Source organism: Hippopotamus amphibius, chromosome 5, assembly GCF_030028045.1.
Source record: "Hippopotamus amphibius kiboko isolate mHipAmp2 chromosome 5, mHipAmp2.hap2, whole genome shotgun sequence".
Classification (NCBI taxonomy): domain Eukaryota; kingdom Metazoa; phylum Chordata; class Mammalia; order Artiodactyla; family Hippopotamidae; genus Hippopotamus; species Hippopotamus amphibius.
The window spans coordinates 232241-253472 of record NC_080190.1 but is presented as its reverse complement, the minus strand read 5'-3'; the positions used below and the strand labels follow the sequence as shown (position 1 = coordinate 253472).

Genomic DNA, 21232 nt, shown 5'->3' with positions numbered 1-21232 from the left:
TCCCCTCCCCGCGGCCTCGGGGCTGGCGCCCGCCCACGCCCGGCAGAGCCCCCGTCTCTGTCTCTGCCGCGGGAGCTGCCTTCCCAGAAGGCTTTCTAGGCGCTACACCCCCACCCCTTCTCGGGAAAACAAGCCCCACGGCAGGGGCCGGACCTCCTGCTTCCCGGCGGAGACCTCATCTTCATCCAGGACTTCCTGGGGGCTTCCCCGGGATGTGCTGAGCTCTGCGCCGCACCCCCACATCCCGAGGACCCTCAGCCAGCTTTGCTCCGGGGTCTTCACCTGATTTCTCTTCTGGCTTCTGACATCAGCGTGGAAACCTCCAGCCCCTCTGCCTCCCCTGCCTCTGCCCCATCCCCACTTCCTCACCCTGCTAGTCCAGCTGGGCAGGGAGGCCTGCGGCTGGCCCTCGGAGGTGCCTGGCGGTATCTGCGGGCAGGAGGGATTCCACTCCTAGACGCTGCTCTCTGCCTCCGCCTCACGCGTCCCAGCCGGCCCACGTAGGAGGCCCCCAACCACATGGACCGCTCATCCAAACCGGGCTGCTTCACGCCGCTTGTGGTTGACCTGGGTGCTGTTCCCACTTGTTCGGGTTCCATGTGAGTTTTACAATCATTTCGTCAATAGTTTAATTTGGGAAAATTTTACCTCTTTGCAAGACTGAGTCTTCCAACCTGTGAACTTGGTGCATTGCCTTCCTTCCTTAACTTTCCTTTAGTGTCACTCGGTTTTCTCATAAAGCCTCCACCTCTTTCATTAGAGTAATTCTTAGATATTTAATATTTTTGTTGCTTTTATAAAGTATATCTATTTAAAAGAATTCATTTTCTGTTTATTCTCACATGTAGAAAAATAAGTGACTTGTTTATCGACAAGTTACCCAGTTATCTTGATAAACTTTCTTCTGAGTTCTGCTAACCTATCTGTAGATTCTTCCGGATTTTCACGTTCCCAGTGGCCTCGTCTGTGAGCGTGACAGTTTCCAACCCTTACAGCTTTACTTCTCGTAGCTACTGCGCTGGTTAGGGCCTCCAGGGCAAAGTCGGCGGAAGCGGTGAGAGTAGCCTGTTCCTCGTCTCAGAAAGTAGGACGCTGGCTGCGAGCTGTGTTCCGGTGACACTTCTTATCAGATTAAGGAAATTCCCTCCTCCTCCTAGTTTGCAAAGACTTACCTTATTTATTTATCATCATAAATGGATATTGAATTTTATGTCCTTTTTTTCCTTTCATCTCTGAAGATGATAGTGTGATTTTTTCCCCCTTCGTATTTCAGTGTAGCAGGTTACAGTCATTTTCTAATGTTGAACCAGCTCTGCCCTCCTGGAGAAAAGCCAGCTTGGACATAATTGGTATGTTTTGTACACATTGCTGATTCTACTAGTTCTGGACCTGGGGTTTTCTCTTTGGGAGGCTTTTCTTTCTTTGAACACAGCACTCTTGAGGTGTAACTGACACACACTAAATAGCACATATGTAAAGTGTACAGTTTGGTCAGTTTCGACGTATGTACACACCCAGGAAACCCTCACCACGACCAAGAAAACGTGCATTTCCACCCGCCCAGAGCTTCCTCCTCCCTGCCCTCCCCCAGCCCTCCTCTCCAGACAGCACAGATCTGCTTTCTGTCCCTGCCGGTCAGTTCTACATAAGTGGGACCACGCCATGTGGCGTGTAGGTCACGCCTTCTGTTCCATTGTGTGGCTTTGCCACAGTTGCCTGTTGACGGCCATTCCAGTTGCTTGCGTTTTCGGCTGTGGTGGATAACGCGGCTGTGCACATTCCTCTGCGGGATGTCTCGTGCACACAGGCTTTAATTTCTCCTGGGTGACTACCCAGGAGTGAGATGGCAGGGTCGCGTGTTGGGGTGTCAGTAGCTAACTTGCTGTGAAATGCCCCACCCCCCGGGGTGGCTGTAGACTGGGGGCCCCAGCTGCTCCACGGCCTCGCCGCGACCCTTGGCCGGTCTTTGAAGTTCAGCCTCTCTGACAGGAGTGCAGGGGCCGCATTGCTGTGTTAATTTGAGATTCCCCAGAGAGTTATTTGCCATCTATGTTTCTTTTCTGGTGAAGTTCAAATACTATAATTTGTCTATTATACCATTGGGTGGTTTTCTCATCCTTGAGTATGAGAGTTCATTATATCTTCTGAATATAAGTCCTTTATTAGATGTATAGTTTTCAAATATTTCCTCCTGGTCTGTAGTTTGTCTTTTTATTCTCTCTATTTCAAAGAAAAGTTTTAAATCTTGAGGTAGTCTGTTTATCTATTGGTTCTTTTATATTTTGTACTTTGGGGTCATAGCTAAGAAATGTTTGCATAATCCCATGTTTTCTTCTAGAAGTTTTATAATTTTAGATTTTACATTTAGGTCTATGATGCATTTTGAATTAATTTCTGCATATGGTATGAGATAGGGATTACAGTTCATTTTTTACTACTGAGTTACCTTTGATAAAAATCCATTGTCCCTGTATTTGTGGATCTATTTCTGGTCTCCCTATTCAGTTCCATTCATCTATTTGTCTGTCTTGATGCCAGTACACGTTCTTGATTGCTGTAGCTTTATAACAAATCTGAAAGCAGGTGGTGTTAGTCCTCCAAATTTGTTACTCTTTTTCAAAGTTGTTTTGCCTTTTCTGGGTTCTTTGAATTTCCACTTCAGTTTTAGGATAACTCTGTCAATTTCTACAGACAAGTTTTCTGGAGGCTTTGGATGAGATTACACTGAATCTGGAGATCAGTTTGGTGAGAATCGCCATATTAACAAGGCTGAGCCTTCTGGTCCTTGGACACAGAACATCTCTTGATTTATTTAGGTCTTTAATTTGCCTCAGCAGTCATCTGTATTTCTCAGTGTGTAGATGTTTTATATCTTTTGTTGGGTATATTCCTAAGTAGTTCATATTCTTGGTGATATCGTACATGGTATTTTCAAGTTTTAATTTGCAATTGTTTGTTGCTAGTATACAGAAGTACAGTTAATTTTTTGTACGTTGATCTCATGTCATGCAACTCACTTACTAGTCCAAAAAGTGAAGTAGAGACATGGAAGATACATAAAAGTAATTGTCGGGTTTCTCCACTGTCAGGTTACTCTTTCCACCGCATTCTATGTCTTACTCTTTGGTGGCCCACACACAAGGGAGATTATGCTCTCCCTCCTTGAACGCTGAGTATCCACACAAAATATTTGGAATTCTTCTGCATAGCAGATTTGCCTCTTCTCCCCCATTTGATTTACTTGTTGTTTATTATTGATTGACTCAGTATTTATAGCAGTGTGGCTCAGGAGTACTTGTGTGACACTTTGGGCTGTCATCCAGTGCTGCTTCGTTGGTTTAGTTGCTCACGTTGTTCCCTTTTTGGCCTTTGGGAGCTCTTTCAGTTTGCCCCCGTGTGCCTTTGGCATTCTTCCTGCAATGGCTTTGTTTGTTGTTGTTGTTGTTGTTGTTTGTTTTTGATCACGTCTTTACTTTTTGACACTGCAAGATGCTCCCAGCTCATCTTGTATTTTTTTTTTCTACCCCAGTCCTAGAATCGGCCATTTCTCCAAGGTCTCTGGTTCCTTTCATTGGATAATGGCATTAGAAACCTAGATGTGACCCTACGTATGCTCATTGCTACTGGAGTGTCTTTGCTTCTGGGCCTTCTCAGCTGACATGTGTCTGCACACATGTCTACAGGCATGTCTATAGATATATACACATATCTCATATCTATAAATACTTCCATGTGTAACTATCTGTATCTATATTAAGCTAAACATGAGATCTTACTGACGTCTCCAATTCTAGTCCCTCACTACACAAGTCATTCTGGCCTCCTTCCTTGCTAATCTGCAAATGTCTGTTCCAATGGAGGGAACTTTGGCTTCAGGAGCATTTCGATTACAAAAATTTAACTTCCTTAGTAGTTATGGGAGTATTTGGTTTATCTATTTCATCCTGGCTGATTTTAGTAGTTTGTGGTTTTCAAAGAAATGGTCCACTTCTTCTTTTTTTTTTTTCCACACACACATTTGGTTTTGTTTTCACTTCATTTTTGCTGGACAAAATTCAACTGCAGGATGATGTTTTGGGTTCACCTCTAAGTTGTCAAATTTATGAGCTTAAAATTGTTCATAGTATTTCCCTAGTATCCTTCTAATGGCTGTAGGATCTGTTGTGATATCACCTTTTAAAATTCCTGATACTGATTTGTCTTTTCTTTTCTCTTTTTAAAAAATTTTTATTGGAGTGTAGTTGATTTACAATGCTCTTCTAGTTTTTTGTGTCTTCCTTTTTAAAATCTTTGTCAATTTTGCTAGAGGTTTATTAATTTTATTAATTTTTTCAAAGAATTGTTTTTTTGTTACATTAATTTTCCTGATTGTTTTCCTATTTCCAATTTCACTGATTTATGCTATTATCTTTCTAATTTTTTTTCTTGTGTGTAGTTTGGCTTTATTTTTTCTTTTTCTAGACTTTTGAGGCTGGAATTTGGATCAGTGATTAGAGAGTTCTCCTGTCATGTAAGCATTTAGCAGTACAAGTTTCCCTTAGTGTTTCTTATTATCAGATGCATCTCGCAAGCTTTGATATGTCGTATTTTCACTTTCATTAAGCTCTTTGTGTTTTTAGAATTTCCTTTGGGATTTCATCTTTGATCCATGGATTACTGAGTTGTGTGTTTAATTTCCAGACGTTTGCTGATTTTTTAGTTGTCTTTCTGGTCTTTATTTCTTGTTCGATTCCATTGTGGTCAGAAAATGTACTCTATCATTTCAGCCCTTTAACGTCTGTCAAGGTTTGTCTTATGACCTACGTTATCATCAGTCTTGGCGAATGTTCCACGTGTGCACAAGACAAACGTGTATCCTACTCATATTGTATGGCGTTTTCGATAAATGTCAACTAGATCCTGTTGGTTGATGGTGTTGTTCAGTTCTTCTAGATCATTGTTGGTTTTCTGTCTGGTAGTTTTATCGATTGCTGTGAATGGGGTGTTGAAGTCTCCAGCTAGAATTGTGGACTTGCGTATTCCTCCTTTTAGCTCTGTTCATTTTTTTTTTTCACATGCTTTGAAGCTCTGTGGTTTGGTGCAAACACATTTATGATTGTTCTTTTTGGCAGGTTGGTCTTTTTATCATTATGTAATGTCCCCCTTTCTCCCTAGTAATTTTCTTTTATCTGAAATATTTCTCTGACATCTTTTGCTTTTTTTGATTAATGTTTACATGGGATATATTTTTCTATCCTTTTACTTTCAACAGATCTATGTTATGTTTGAAAGGAGCTTTGTGTAAACAACACATAGTTGGGTCTTTTTTGGGTATGTTCATTTGGTTTTTTGGTTTGTTTGTTTTGTGTTCACTCTGTCAATATCTGTCTTTTAATTTGTGAATTTATATCAGTTACATTTAAAGTGTTATTGATATGTTAGGGCTTAAGTCTGCCATCTTATTTTTTGTTTTCTACTTGTTTCTACTGTTTCTCATGCCTCTATTTCTTTTCAAAAAATTGTCTCCTTGTGAGTTATGTGAACATTTTTAAAGTTCCATTTTTGTTGTATTTATAATGTTTTTGAGTTTTGAATAATTTTATTTTTTCCTTTTTAATAGAAGTATAGTTGATTTACAATATTATATTAGTTTCAGGTGTACAGTATAGTGATTCGGTACTTTTACAGATTATACTACATGAAAAGATATTACAAGATAATGGCTGTAATTCCCTATGTTATAAAGCTATCCTTGTTGCTTATCTATTTTATACATAGAAGTTTGTATCTTTTAATTCCACACCCCTAATTTTCCTGTCTCCCTTCCCTCTCTCCTTTGGTAACCATTGTTTTGTTCTGTTTTTTCCTATATCTGTGAGTCTGTTTTGCATATATGTTCATTTGTATTATTTTTTAGACTCCATATGTAAGTCATTTCATATAGTATTTGTCTTTCTCTGTCTGACTTATTTCACTAAGCATAATATTCTCTAGGTCCATCCACATTGCTGTAAATGGCAGAATTTCTTTTTTTTTTCTTTTTTAATATTTTCTTGGTCGCACTGAGTGACATGTGGGATGCTAGTTCACCAACTAGGGATTGAACCTGTGCTCCTTGCATTGGAAGCTCGGAGTCTTAACCACTGGACTGCCAGGGGAGTCCCATGAATTTCATTCTTTTTTTGGCTGAGTAATATTCCATTGTATATATCCACTTCTTCTTTTTTTTAAATAAATAAATTTATTTATTTATTGGCTGCAATGGGTCTTCATTGCTGCACACGGGCTTTGTCTAGCTGCGGCGAGCAGGGGCTACTCTTCAGTGTGGTGCGCGGACTCCTAATTGCAGTGTCTTCTCTTGTTGCAGAGCATGGGCTCTAAGCACTCGGGCTTCAGTAGTTGCAGCACATGGGCTCAATAGATGTGGCTCATGGGTTCTAGAGCACAGGCTTGGTAGCTGTGGCACACAGGTTTAGTTGCTCTGCGGCATGTGGGATCTTCCTGGAGCAGGGATGGAACCCATGTCCCCTGCATTGGCAGGCGGATTCTTAACCACTGCCCTACCAGGGAAGTCCCAATCCACATCTTCTTTATCCATTAATCTATTGATAGGCACTGGGTTGCTTCCATATCTTGGCTTTGTAAATAGTGCTGCTATGAGCATTGGAGAGCATGTATCTTTTCAAATTAGTATTTTATCTTTTCCTGGGTATATGCCCAAGGATGAAATTGCTGGATCATTTGGTAGTTTTATTTTTAATTTTTTGAGGAACTGCTGTACTGTTTTCCATAGAGGCTGCACCAATTTATATTCCTACCAATGGTGCACAAGGGTTCCCTTTTCTTCACATCCTTTCCAACATTTGTTACTTGTAAACTTTTTGATAGCCATTCTGGTAGGGGTGAGGTAATACCTCCTTATTTTTATTTGCATTTCTCTAGTAATTATCAATGTTGAGCATCTTTTCATGTGCCTGTTAGCCATCTGTATGTCTTCTTTGGAAAAATGTCTATTCAGGTCGTCTGCCCATTTTTTGATTGGTTTGTTTGTTTTTGTTTTTGGCCACACCTTGCGGCTTGCAGGATCTTAGTTCCCTGACTAAGGACTGAACCCAGGCCCCAGCAGTGAAAGCACTGAGCCCTAAACGCCAGGGAATTCCTGGGTTGTTTGTTTTTTTAATATTGAGTTGTATGAGCTGTAGATATAGTTTGGATATTAACCCCTTGTTTGTCACATCATTTGCAAATATTTTCTCCCATTCCATAGGTTGTCTTTTCTTTTAGTTATGGTTTACTTCGTTGTGCAAAAGCTTTTTTAAACTAGGTTTCATTTGTTTATTTTTGCTTTTATTTCTTTAGCCTTATGAGACAGATACATAAAATATATTGCTGCATGTCACAGATTTTGGAGTGTTGTGTTTCCATTTTCATTTGTCTCTAAGTGCTTTCTGATTTCCTCTTTGATTTCTTCATTGACCCATTGGTTTTCTAGTAGCATGTCATTTAGTCTCTACGTGTTTGGTTTTTCCCATTTTCTTCCTATAGTTGATTTCCAGTTTCATACAGTTGTGGTCAGAAAAAATGCTTGAATATGTGTGTATCTTTCTCACAGCTTCGGTTGTACAGGAGTTTCCAGCCAGTTTTCAACGAGAATTGTCCCACACATAGATGTGTTTTGGATGTGCTCCTGGGGCGAGGTGCGCTCCACAGCCCCTTACTCCGCCATCTTGCGTGAGCCCCTGAGATTTGTGTAGTTTTCTTATTAGTTGCTGTAGCTATTATACACACCAGGAACTCATCACCACTTGCAGATGTTGACATTTTACCACCTCAAGTGAAATATAGAAACCGTACTTACATTTAGGTGCCTTTACCCTCCCAGTTTAAAAATATAATTTCCTAAGTATTTTCTCTATATACACTGAGCACCACTTCAGATGTTATAACTTTTGATTCAGTCATAAAATATGATTAAAGAAACTCACAAAGTGAAAGATAGTCTATTATGTTCACTTCTACTTTTACCCGTTTCATTGTCCTTCTTTCCTTTCAGAAAGCCCCATCTTACTGTGACCATTTTCTTTCTGTTTGGAGGGTTTCTTTAGGCATTATTTAAGGGTCGTCTACTAACAACAAATTATCCTAGTTCTCCCTCATTTGAGGATGTCTTTATTCCTGCTTAGTGTCTGGAGGACAGTTTCACTGATACAGGACTCAGGCTGGGTGCATCTTTTCTTCTAGCACTTAAAGCCTGATGCTCCGCTACCCACTGGCCTCCATTCAGGCGAGAAATCTGCTTTCACTCAAATTGGTTTTCCTTTGTAGGCGATGAATCATTTTTCTCTGGCTGTTTTTAGGATTTTTTTCTTTGTCCTTAGTTTTCAAAAGTTTAATTATGATGTGTTTTTGTGAAAACTTCTTTGAATTTATCCTTCTTGGGGTTTACTCAGCTTCTAGAATCTGTAAGTGTATGTCTTCCATCAAAGTTGGGAAGATTTCAGCCATTATTTCTTCAAATTCTTTTTTAGTGTTACACTCTCTTTCCTCTCCTTCCCAGATCTCCAATCACACAAATGTTAAATCTTTAGTTATTGCCCCAGAGCTCTCTGAGGCTCTATTAATTTTCTCCTATTTTTCTCTGTTTTTTTTTACACAGAGTAAATTCAGTTTATTAGCCTTCAAGTTCACTGACGCTATCGTTTGTCACGTCCACACTGCTATTGAGTCCACTGAGTTTCTAAAAAAAATTTCATTTATTGTAATTTCAGTTCTGTAATTTCCATTTGGTCCTTTAAAAAATATAACAGCTTTATTGAGATATAATCCATATGCCACGAATGCATCCTTTAAAAGTGTATAATCCAGTGGTTTTTAGCGTATTCAGAATCGTGCAACAATTGCCACTGGCTGATTTCGGAACATTTTCACGATCCCCCAGGAAATCCCGTCCCCATCAGTGGTCATTTTCCATTTCCTCCTCCTTCCAGGCCCTGGCAACCACCAATCCGCTTTCTAGCCTATGGACTTGCCTGTTCTGGACCCTTCGTATAAACGGAGTCACGTCTGCGGTCTTTCGTGGCTGACTTCCCTCACTCAGCACGATGCGTCCAAGGGTCCTGCCTGTTGTGCTTGTCAGAATGTCATGCCTTTTAACGGCTGAATAATATTTCCTGGTATGAATTGCCACGTTTCGTTTATCCATTCATCAACTGACATACATTTAGTTTCTGTTTTTCTATTATGAATAATGCTACTATGAACACCATGTACAAGTTTTAATGTTGACATAACTTTAAAAAACGTAAGTGTAGTTGATTTGCAGTATAGTGTTAATTTCAGGCGTGCAGCACAGGGATTTTGTATTTTTGCGGATTATACTCCGTTATAAATAATTACGAGATGCTGGCTGCAATTCCCTGCCTGTACAATATATCCTTGTTGCTTATCTTAGATATAATTTCTCATTTCTCTTTGATATACAGAATTTCTGGGACATAGGGTAGCTCTGTGTTTAACATTTGGAAGAACTGCCAGACTGTTTACCAAAGTGGTTGCACTATTTTCCAATCCTGCCAGCGAAGTATGAGTGTTTCAATTTCTCCACATCCTCACCACTGGTTCATTTGTATAACTTCTGTTTCTTTGCTGAAATTTTTTTCCTCCTCAGATGATTTCGACACCTAATCCTAATCCTCGGTATTGGCATTAGCTGATTGTCTTTTACCACCAAAGTGTGGTTTCCCTGGTTCTTCACGTGGTGAGCGGTTTTCAGTTGTATCCTGGACATACTGGTTGTGATGTGAGGAGACTCTTGATTCTATTCAAATCTTCTATTTCAGCAGGTGGTCACCGTGTTTAGGTTCAAGGTGTAGGTTCCTGTCTTCTTCTGTGGCTTTAGTTGCAATGATCGTTTGGATCTCGGAGCCCTTGCAGAGCTGTGCCGGCCTGTCTTGTTCTTCTGTGCTGTGGGGCTCCTTCCTCACCCCTGCGGGTCCTCCGACGTCCAGTGTCACCGTGTCACACCACGGTGGAAAGCTGAAGCCACTGGCCTGGGTGGATGGCGGGCCTTGGCCGCCGCCGTGGCTGTGGGCAGATCGGACCACCCGCCCGACTGTGGGGTCTGAGTGAAGCTACCCGTCAGCAGTTATCAGCCTGGAGGAAACCCACAGCCTGGGCCCCTCGCTCGTGTCTGGCGGTGCTCAGGGCCGCCAAGGCCATTGGCTGCTCTGCCCACAGACAGAGAGACAGAGGCTCTGATAGGCTGTGGAAAGGCCCGCGCTGCCCCATTGGTCCCGGGAGGCCCTGCTTCTGTATATCTGGACTGTGACCTCCGTCCCAGCTGAGCGGCAGGAGCTGGCTGAGGCCCTGGGGCTGCGGGCCATGAGGGCAGCGCTCTGGGCCTTGGGGCTGGGCGCCCTTCTCCTCACCGTCAGGGCCGTCCCCACCGGTAAGTTTCCCCTTCCTCCACCCACGGAACCTTCTGGAGGCAGGGGCTCCACAGACGCTGAGGCCCTGGGGCGTGAGGACCGCTGTTGGGACCAGCTGTCTGCGGGGTCTTGTTCAGTCCAGAGGAGGGGCACGTCTCAGGGCAGGGCCAACGTGCAGACCCCCAGAGACGCTTTCCCTACCCTGACCGAACAGGTTCAATCCCAGCGTGAGCCCAGAGCTCCCAGCCCCGCCGCTCGGGTCCAGGGTGCAGGGCTGGGCCAGAACCCAGATGGAGCGAGGGGACACCCCAGCATCGGGTCCCAGTGACCCCGATCGACAGGGGATGCTGACGGATTCTGCGGGGGGCTGCCCCCTCCTTCCCCTGGGGCGGGGCAGGGGGTGGGGGGGTGTGGGAAAGCCGGTGGCACCTGGCTGGGAGAGTGGGCACGCAGCCTGGTGCTGGGCCCAGAGGAGAGCCGCTGTCCCGGAGATGCCACGTCAGGGTGGGGTGGGGGCCGCGGGTCCAGAAGCCGAGATGCTCAGTCGCGGCAAGAAGCTGTGGAGGGGGCTCCTGCCAGAGGAGCGGCGTGGAGAGGCTGGAGGTGAGAGGGCGCCCGGCGTGTGGCCGGCGTGTGGTGGCGTGGGCGCTGTGACGAGTGGGTGAGCGTGTGAATGTGGAGTGTGGGCAGGCATGCGTGTGGGAGAAGGGGTGAGCCATCGTGTCCGTCCACGTGTGCGTGTGTGACAGGGCCGGGGGGCAGGCCAGCATGGCAGCGAACGGGGCGCCGCGGGCGGATGGAGGGAAACGTCACTCGGCGGGCCGGCCCGAGGCCCAGCAAGGAGGTGGGTGCGAGCTGGACGGAGGGGTGCGTCAGCGCGGGAGTGGGATCTGGGCGGTGGTGCTGGCGGGTGTGAGGGGCTGAGTTCTGGAGAAGACAGGGGTGTGTGCGGCCGGAAGGGGCCTGTTTGTGTGAAAATGGCAGAGGCTGTGCACGTTTCTGTCCAGAGAAGAAGGCGTGGGGGGACCAGGGGCTTTGGGCTGGGGCAGCAGTGACGGGTGAAGGCCCTGGGCGGGGGGTGGGAGGAGTGTGTCTTCTTCTGTAGGGGGGGCGGGGGGTGGGGGCCGTCCCTCCCTCTCCGCCCCCCGTGAGGCCAGGGCGGGCCCGGAGGTGGTCTGGGGTGGCCCGGTCTGGGACACGCGCGTCCCCATGGAGGCTGGTTCATTTCCCCCGTGTCAGCCCAGGATGCGGCGGTGAGGACAGAGGGCCCGGGGGCCGTGATGAGGCGGGGGTGGCCTGGGGCTGTGCAGGAAAGACCCGGGTGCAGAGGCCTAGCAGGGATGTGGTTAGGGGGATGCGTCCCTGGTCCCGGTGGGCTGGGACGTCAGGGGAGGCTGAGAGCCTCGGAGACTCAGGAGGTGGCCCCGAGGAAAGGGAGCTGGATGGGTGGTGGGCAGCCAGGTGCGCGGGGCAGGGTGAGCAAGGAAGATGGGGTGCGGTGGGGCACAGGGCCTCTGGTGGAAGCTGGGAAGTGACCTTTGGCTGCAGGCTGGGGTGGGTGGTGGGAGGACCCCTGGCTCCAGGCAGAGGACGACGAGGGGACTTCCACGCCTGGGCGGTGAAGTCACCCACGACGTGGGGGCTCCGGAGGGCCGAGGGGGGTAGGGGAGGACACACAGGGCTGCATGGGGTGTGCAGGGGCCCCGTCCCGTCACCGTCCTGGGCGGCTCCGCTGGGGACCCGGCTTCGCGCTGAGGCCTCGGAGCAAGGCCTTGGAGGTGGCTCCAGGCAAACGCAGGCGACCTCACGACCCACTTGCTGCTGTCACAGTCCCCACCGGCCTGTCCTGTCCATAGGTGGACCCAGCGGCCTGCGGCTGGCCTACAGGCACAGTCTGTGTGACGGGGTGGTGCTGGTCCGGCACGAAGGAGAGTGGGGACACGTGTGCAACCAGGAGTGGACGCTGAACGAGGCATCCGTGGTCTGCAGGCAGCTGGGCTGTGGCCGTGCTGTGGGCGCCCCCAAGTACGTCCCGCTGCCCGGAGAGTTGGCACAGCCCTGGCTCCACAACGTGTCCTGCAGGGGTGATGAGTCCTCCCTCTGGGGGTGCAGCCTGGGGGCGTGGGCACGGAGCCCATGCCCCTACGAGTGGGTGGTGGTTGCTCTGTGTTCCAGTAAGTCGTGGGTCGGGGCCGTGGGGAGGAGGGGGAGGGTCGGGGGGGGCTCTCTGGTGGGGGCCCCTAGAACCGTCCGACCCCTTAAGATGGGCCAGCCCTAACCTCTGCGTTCCTCTTATGGTAGCAGCCCTTTGTGTCTCGCTCAACAAATACCTTATTTACCAGGCAGTGCTCTGGGTACGGGGCAGGCAGCTGTGAATAAACCGTAGAAAACCCCGCTGCAGGGGCCACTGTCCAGGCAGAGGCCGAGAGGGAAGGAGGCGGCCGCTGGAAGAGCGGGGCGGGGCGCAGGCGCAGGCGCGCGGGGCCCCAGCGGCGGCGCAGACGCCCTCCCTGCACGTCTGCCTGGAGGGTCCTCAGCTGCGTCCGGGACGTCATGTCCCGCCTCTGAGCTGACCCGCGGCGTGGTGTGTGGGGCCCGGAGCAGAGCGGGCACGCGGGCGCCTGTGTGCAAGAACCGAGGAGGGTGTCACGGAGGAGCAGGCAGGGCCTCTGAGCCTGCCCAGCGCCGAGGGGTCGCGGGGCGGGTCTGGGCTCAGGGTGGGGCGCCCGGTGGGGGCGGCTGGCCATCGAGGCCGCGTGTGCTTCCCAGACGGCACTTTCCGGGAGGTCCGGCTGGTGAAGGGCCGCAGCCCCTGCGCAGGGCTCCCCGAGATCAGGAACGTGAACGGCGTGGACCGCCTCTGCGGCCTGCACCAGGAGGAGGCCATGGTGTTCTGCCGGGAGCTGGGGTGCGGCCCCGCGCTGCAGGCTTCCCGCCAAGATGCCGGCGTCACCAGGAAGTACATGACCTGCGGGGGCAGCGAGCCCACCATCCGGAACTGCAGACTGAACAACAAGTTCCGCAGCGGCTGCGACTTCCAGCACGACGCCCAGGTGGTCTGCGCAGGTGAGGCCGTCCCTCCGTCGGGGTGGGGGCGGGGGGAGGCAGCGGGGCGCTGGGGGTGCCGGGCGGCCGCAGGGGCGCGGCCCCCACCCGAGGGTCTCCCGCAGGCGCAGTCCTGCCTGAGGCCGGGGGTGCCGGCCTGGCGGGGCGTGGGGGGCGGAAGGTGGGGAAGGGAGAGCGGGAAGACCCCTTGAAAACCTGGCTGGCTGTAGCTCACACTCGCTTTGGACAGAGCTCTGGAGGTGAGAGCGCAGAACGGGGGTGGGGGCCTCCCGGCAGGTGCCTCGGGGGCAGCTCAGCGGTGCAGGACCCCGAGGTGTGGGCTCAGCAGCCCCGGGCGGGCCGGGGGGGCCCGGGCCGGGAGCGTTGTGTGTCTCACGCGAGCGTCCTTCGCCGCCCCACCCCCCGGCCCCCGCGTCTCTGGTCTGTGAGGGTGAATCAGGCCTCTTAGATCCGGGCTGCCTTTTGCGTGAAATCGAGGTAAACGGTCCACTCTCCTTGGTGTCCCGAGGCGGCCATGCTCTGTGGCCTGAAGGGTGCCTCGACCTTGCCCCTGAGACCTGGAGGGCCTTGATGCCACCGCCCTGGGCAGGCAGAGGCCGTGTGGCACCCGTGAGCTCTGTTCTGGGTGGCAGCCGGGTGTGCCTCTGGCCACCAGTTCCTGCCCAGTGCTCGGCAGGCCCACTGTCGGATGCAGACGATTCCCTCTGGCTGGAGCCTCTCAGGGTCCGCGGTGGGGCACCAGGCTGAGCCGCTCCCTGAGTCACCCGTCTCCTCCTCCAGGGCACACAGAGGCCCGGCTGGTGGGCGGCGAGCACCCCTGTGCCGGGCGCCTGGAGGTGAGGCGAGGCCTGACCTGGGGCACCGTCTGCGACACCGACCTGGACCTGGCCACGGCCCACGTGGTGTGCCGGGAGCTGCAGTGCGGTGTGGCCGTGTCCACACCCGGGCGCGCCCACTTTGGCCGGGGCTCGGGCCCCGTGTGGACGGAGGCCTTCCGCTGTGTGGGGAACGAGTCCCTGCTGTTCCACTGCCCTCGGGGGCCCGGGCGCCAGTGCGGGCACGGCCAGGATGCCGGGCTCCGGTGCTCAGGTGAGGCCAGGAGGGTGGGCTCTGAGGCTGGGCCCTACCTCCTTCCTGCCAGCTCCGTCTGTGACTCCCCCATGCCCCGCCGGAGGACGTGATGGTTCTGTGGGTTGAGGGAGGGAGGAGGGGGAGTCAGGCCCTCTGGTCACAGAGGGATGTGACCCCCAGGGCCGTAGCACTGAGCCTGGCCCCCTGAAGAGCAGCATGAGCGGGAGGCTGAGGCTGAGGCGGGTGGGGAGCTGGCGAGAGCCGGAGCTCTCCAAGGCCCCACACCGGGTGTGAAAGGAGAAAAGCGCCATGTGCTGGGCCTGTGGGTGGAAGGACGCTGACAGCTGCTCCTGCCCCCAGAGTTCCGGCTGGTCAACGGCAGCGGTGCCTGCGAGGGGCGTGTGGAGCTCCAGATTCAGGGGGCCTGGGCGCCCCTCTGTGCTGCCCACTGGGACTTAGCAGATGCCACGGTCCTCTGCCACCAGCTCAGCTGTGGCAACGCGGTGGCCACACCCCCGGGAGGCCATTTTGGGGACGGGGACTCAACCATCTGGCCCGACGTGTTCCACTGCGTGGGGACAGAGCCCTATTTGTGGAACTGCCCCCAGCGCACCCTGGGGGCCCCAGCCTGTGCCCCCGGCGACGCCGCCACTGCCGTCTGCTCAGGTGGGTCTGCAAGGGCGCCGGGCAGAGAAGGGGGCCCAGAGTGGACCGAGCTGTCCTGGGAGGTGGCCGTCCTCGCCCCTGTAGAGGCCAGGGTCCCCCCTGCAGACAGCCCGCCGGCCCCTGCAGTGTCCCGTGTGCCTCCCCAGGTCTCCCCAACGCCCTGCGGCTGAGGGAGGGACAGAGCCGCTGCGACGGCCGCGTGGAGGTATCCCTGGACGGGGTGTGGGGCCGCGTCCTGGACGACGCGTGGGACCTGCGCGCCGCGGCCGTCGTATGCCGGCAGCTGGGCTGCGGAGAGCCGGAGGGCGCCTACGAGGCGGCGGCGCCCGCGCGCGGGGCCGTCCCGCTGGGGCTGAGCCGCGCGCGCTGCCTGGGCCCCGAGACCCGCCTGACGCAGTGCAACGTGTCCGCGTCCCCGCTGGTGCTCGCGGCGGCCTCGCGGGACGCGGGCGTCCTGTGCTCCGGTAGGTGCAGGCCCGGCCCCCCGCCCTCCCCGCGGGGTCGCGGCCGCCCTGACTCTGTCCCTCCCCCCCGCAGGGGGCCTCCGGGTGCGGCTGGCCGCCGGACCCGATCGCTGCGCGGGGCGCGTGGAGGTGCTCCGGGGGGGCGCGTGGGGCACCGTGTGTGACGACGGCTGGGACCTGCGGGCCGCGCACGTGGTTTGCCGGCAGCTGGGCTGCGGCCAGGCTCTCAGCGCCCCGGGGGCCGCGCACTTCGGGGCTGGGGCCGGGCGCATCTGGCTGGACGAGCTGGGCTGCGAAGGCCACGAGCCTGCGCTGTGGCGGTGCCGGTCGGGGGGCTGGGGCCGGCATGACTGCGGGCACAAGGAGGACGCCGGCGTCTACTGCTCAGGTGGGTGCTGGGGCCCGAGTCCGCTCCCAGGGCAGTTGGGCCACGAAGCAGTGCCCGAGGGCGTGCCTTGGATTCCACAGAAACCTCCAGGGCTGTTCTCTTCCCCCTTTGGAGGACTCCACACCCCACCGCTTCCCTGCCTTCTTGCTGCAGAGACGCTGCCTGACCAACACCCTCTTTGCACTGGTGGTGGCGGCGAGGGGACCCTGGGGTGGGCCGAGGTCTGCTCCCCCGGCTGCTCCTGGTCCTACAGCAGCACTGCCTGGGGTCTCTCTCACCTGCTCACAAGCTCATCTCACATTTGTGCTTGAGGCTTCCCTGTCTTGCATTCTTAATTCTCACCCAAGGTTTAGTGTACGAAACGACTTTTTCCAGAGTGCTTTTAAGGCAGTGCACGAAGGCTGCTGGTGTTTCAGCTCACGTATATCTGAGGCTTTCTCTGTGGATCTTGTCTGGGTGTGATTACGCGTAACGATGGGGTTTTGTCACATGTTGGGGGCGTCTGTGTGGTCCTGCCTCCTCTGGCATCTCCAGGCAGCCCTCCAGGGCAGGGTGGGCATCCCAGGGGGGCCTCTTCTCACGGATTCATATTTTTGCCTTAGGAAGGTTTTCCTCAGCTTTCTCCGATGTCTTAGATGATTGCATCGATTTCAGTCATCGTGTTTCTCTTTTAGTGACAGGCTCATGGTGTTGGCTCTTCCCCATCCTTTTAATTCACTGGGTGGGGGGGGCCCTGCTCTTTTCTCCTGCCTCCTGGGAGAGCGTCTCTAGGTGCTGTGCACATCGCTGCTTTGCTTCACTGTCAATTCTGGTCTTCCTGTTCCTGGATGTGCCTTTTAACTTCTGCTGTGTTTTCAGTTTCCCCGAAGTTCTTCCTTCTTCTGTGTTGTGGGCTCCTCGGGCAGCTAACAGGCCTCTGCTGGGGGTGGGGGTGGGGACACTGGCTGTTGGCAGGGGTGGGGACACTGTTATTACCATGCAGCCTGGCAGCTGGGTTCCAAAGGTGGGAGCAGAGGCAGGCAAGGCTCTCCTGAGGCTCAGGCACGGGGCGGGCTCCGGTCACTTGGTCGGCCGAAGTCCCGAGCGAGGCCAGCCCAGGTTCAGGGCTGGGAAACAGACCCAGTGCCGGGGGCACGGGTACAGGCAGGGACTTCAGCGGCCATTTTTGTAATCTATCACGGAGGTAGTTCCTTCCGTTGTTTTCTCTAAGCTTATTTTAATTGGTTACAATCCTGTCAGGTGCAATTCCTATCCGAATGCCTCGACTGATCCCCGTAAAAGCATTTTCGAGGTATCACAGGCCCTTGTGACGTGATGTTAGAGGGCCGGCTCATCCTCTGCCATGTGGCGACACTGCAGTCTGCTCCACACATCACTCTGGCGCTGGGCACCGCGTGGGTAGCGTGAAAAGACACTACTTGTGCACGGACCAGGACTCAATGCTGTGTCCACACTCGGACATAGGGCTAACTCCTGTTTTTCTGTTTTTTTATTTTTAAATATTTATAATCACTGCTAAATTGACCATGTTGTGCAAAAGGGTTATTCTGTATTTTGAGTGATTTTCAAGGATAGATTTCTGGCCAATCAGCTGATGTCTGCTGACTAAGGCATTACAACTGGGGATTAACTCTGGTTGTCTGTGGTCCGCTGCCCCCACCTTTGGGGTGGAGATGGGTGGGGACGTAGGTCCGTGTGAGGTGGCGGTATCATCAGAGGCTCTGCGGGTCAGGTGCCCTTGTCCGGCATCCGTCTTGGTGCTGGGACCCCCAGGTTTCGGCCTCCTCCTGCAGAGATTTCCCTGGCCTGAGTGTGCTTGTCTTCCAGGATCTGTGGCCCTGAGGCTTCGAGGTGACGCCGGGCACTGTGTGGGGTGGCTGGACGTGTTCTACAATGGGACGTGGGGCGCCGTGTGCAGTAACGCGCTGAAGGACACCTCCTTGTCCGTCATCTGCAAGCAGCTGGGCTGTGGGGCGCAGGGCTGGGTGCAGAGCAGGCCCGTCCACACTGGCCTGGGCACCTCCTGGGTGGACAACGTCCAGTGCCGCAGGCTGCGAGACTCCACGCTGTGGCAGTGCCCCTCGGCTCCGTGGCACCCGCGCTCCTGCGCCCGCGGGGAGGAGGTCTGGATCGCCTGTGCAGGTGCGCCCTGGCGGTCTCTGGGGGCCCTGGTGGAGACTTCAGTGTCCTGACGCGCCATCCGCAGGGGCTGCCGCCGTCCCGGGGCTTGGGCGGTGGGGTCCCCCTGGCTCCACAAGCTTCATTCTGAAGCTTCTCGGGGCGTTTACACTGGGAGGGGCGCTGTGTAATGCGACAGGATCCTCGGAGCAAACGACACAGGATTCCGGGGAGGCCCTCCATTGCTCCTCGACCGGCAGCTGCCCAGGTAGCCCGCCCACCGCCTCCCTGTCCCCTCCCCACCCGGGCCCTGCCCCGCGGTGACCACGGCCCCCTTCGCAGAGGAGGGCGCGCTGCGCGTGCGCGGAGGGGAGGCCCGCTGCTCGGGCCGCGTGGAGCTCTGGCACGCCGGCTCCTGGGGCACCGTGTGCGACGACTCCTGGGACCTGGCGGACGCCGAGGTCGCGTGTCGCCAGCTGGGCTGCGGCCGGGCTGTGAGCGCCCTGGCGGGGGCCGCCTTCGGGCCGGGCTCGGGGCCCGTGTGGCTGGACGAGGTGGGGTGCCGGGGTACCGAGGCGTCCCTGGGGGGCTGCCCCGCGGAGCCGTGGGGCCGCGGAGACTGCGGGCACAAGGAGGACGCCGGCGTGCGCTGCTCCGGTGAGTGCGCGGGGCCCGGCTCCCTCCGTGCCCTCCGTCCCCTCCGTGGGGTGGGGGTGGGGGGTGCGGGGTTCCTGGGTGCCGGGAATGGGGGGCCACGTGGGTTCCTTCGGAGGTCCCCTCCTCCTGGGTGGTGCAGAGCCCAGCCCTGAGGCTGCCCGGTGCCGGCCCCTCTGGGCGCCGAGGTACAGGCTGCGTCTGTGGGCTCTGTCTCGCGGTGAGGGGCTTGGCTCTGCTCCGAGGGTCTGGGTGAAGGTCTGAGCCGCCTTCAGCCCCCTCGGATCCCGCCCGTTTCTCCTGCAGGCGACGGAGGGGCCTCGACCCTGCCCCCGGCATCAGGTAGGTGTGTGCTTCCTCGGGCCTCAGCTCACGCCCGCCTGTCCCGCCCCACCCAGAGGGGCCCTGCCGGGGGCTCTGCCCCAGGGGTGCCCGGAGTCTCCAGTGGATGTGGGGCCTCAGTTGGCACTGGGCTGCCGGGAGGCAGGAGGCCCAGAACCACCGACTGGAGACGCCCTTCTCTCAGGGTCCCCCTGTGCCAGGCGGGTGGAGACCCTGGGGAGGGACAGCAAGACCAGGCGCTGCCAGGCCACTTCTCTGGACCTTTCCCTGCCTACTGGGGGCTTGGCTCTGGTACACTGTGTCGTCTTAGGTACTGGCTCTGAGTCCAAAGCAGCCAGGACTCTAAGAGCTGCCCTCCTGGACGCCCCCTGGGCTGCACCCTGTGACCTTGGGGCTGTCTCCGGGGGGCAGGAGCAGCACAAGGCCCTTTTCTCCTCTGGGTGCCCCTCCCCCTCCTGAGAGGCTCAGGTAGTCCAGCCCAAGGTCACAATACCCCAGGCACCCCACCTCTCACTGTTCGTACAGGCCGTCCTCCGGCCCCTCTACCTGCCGCTGAGGCTGGGACTCTGCCCATGACCTTCTGCCTGGTCCTCGGCACCCTCCTGCTGGTCATCTTACTGGTCCTGGGGACACAGTGGTTCCGGGGCAGGGGAGACTGCGGGGGTAGGTGGGCATGGTGGGCGGGGTTAACCCTGGGGCCCTGGCGATGGGGAGCTTGGAGGGCAGGGAGGGATGCTCTGAGACCCTAGCCCATGGCAGTTCCTCTCTGTCCCCTCTCCTGTCCCCCCCCCATCAGTCCCCCCACCCCCTCGGCCTGTGGTGACTTCCTGTGAAGTAGACCCTTGGGCTGTTGATGATGGAGGACCCTGGGCCCTGCTTTGCTTCTGAGAGGGGCTGGATGGGAAAGACTGCAGTCCAGAGGCAGCCTGGCTGTGAGAACAGGGCTCCAAGGGTGTCCTGTCGCTCTGCTGTCTGTGTAGCTTGGCACCTTGCCCCTCCAGGACCTGGTGTGCCGGGGCAGCACGTGGCCCCTGCTGGGGGACGTTGCTCTCGGCGGGGAACTGGGCAGGGGAGCCTGGCTGCCAGCGGGCCCTGGCGTGCATGAGACACCCCTCAGGGGCCCTGTGGGGGGGCTTAAACTGCTGGGAGTGTCTCCGCTAAGAGGTCCTGGTGTGGCTTCTGCAGGTTCCGGAATGTTGGGGGATCTGCCCTCAGAAGGTGTTTACGAGGACATTGGAGCTGTCCCCGTGGGGGAGAAGGACGCGGGGCCTGGAGTGTCCCAGGCCCTGGTGCTGGAGGAGCAGTACGACGACGTGGGGGAGCCCGAGGATGGCCCCGAGGAGGGGGATGCGGAGGAGGGGGCCCCCCTGAGCTCCACGGGTGTGCACCTCTGCGCCTTGGCGTCCCTGGCGCTTTTCCTGCTGTACTGCTGCTACGCCCAGGGCTCTGCTGCGGCCAGCCCCTACATCTAAGGACCCTGAGCCACGCTCTGTGTGTCTGTCCCCCTCCGTGCTGGCAGAGGCTTGGCGCTGGGATGCTCGGTGGTCCCTTTCAGATTGTTCCTTAGGCGGGAGTTTTCTCATGCGTAGACTTGCAGTTCAGGGAGGGTCCTGGGTTTTGCTTTGGGCTTCTTTTCGTGGCTGAGCAGAGCCTCCAGCACCTTGTGTGCGTGGCTGCGGGGGCTGAGCAGACGGGTGGGAGGAGATGCCCCCTCGCTCCCCCGCCCCCAGGCCCACCGCCCAGTCCTTGTCCACCCTGTGGCCTTGAGGTGCAGCAGGAAGCCTGGGCCCAGAAGTCCTGGGGGCTCTGAGGAATAGCTGAGGGTCCCCAATGCACGTTTCTCTCCTTCAACACAGGCGGGGCTCCTCACAGCCTGGGCCTCCTCGCAGCTCAGGCTGGGAAGGAAGACCCCGGAGGCCTCTGCCCTGGGGCACGCTGACCGTGAGCCGGCCACAGGGGACGTCAGCGAGACGGAGGCAGGGGAGAGGCCAGTGTGCCTGGGGGCTTTCATTTTCCTCGTGTCTTAGAGATTCATTAAATCTTTCATCCATAATGAA

At 54.8% G+C, this 21232-nt stretch overlaps 1 protein-coding gene across 1 annotated transcript; it reads left to right on the top strand.

The window, feature by feature from the left end:
• Window positions 1-10359: 10359 nt before the first annotated feature.
• On the top strand, window positions 10360-20647 carry SCART1 (scavenger receptor family member expressed on T cells 1). The gene is given in 14 exon segments (XM_057735056.1): window positions 10360-10426; window positions 12263-12580; window positions 13176-13472; window positions 14253-14561; window positions 14904-15209; window positions 15356-15709; window positions 15747-16061; window positions 17889-18026; window positions 18029-18184; window positions 18379-18447; window positions 18522-18836; window positions 19140-19175; window positions 19701-19838; window positions 20361-20647. Coding segments are annotated over 14 exon segments (3105 nt in total).
• The last annotated feature ends 585 nt before the right edge of the window (window positions 20648-21232 follow it).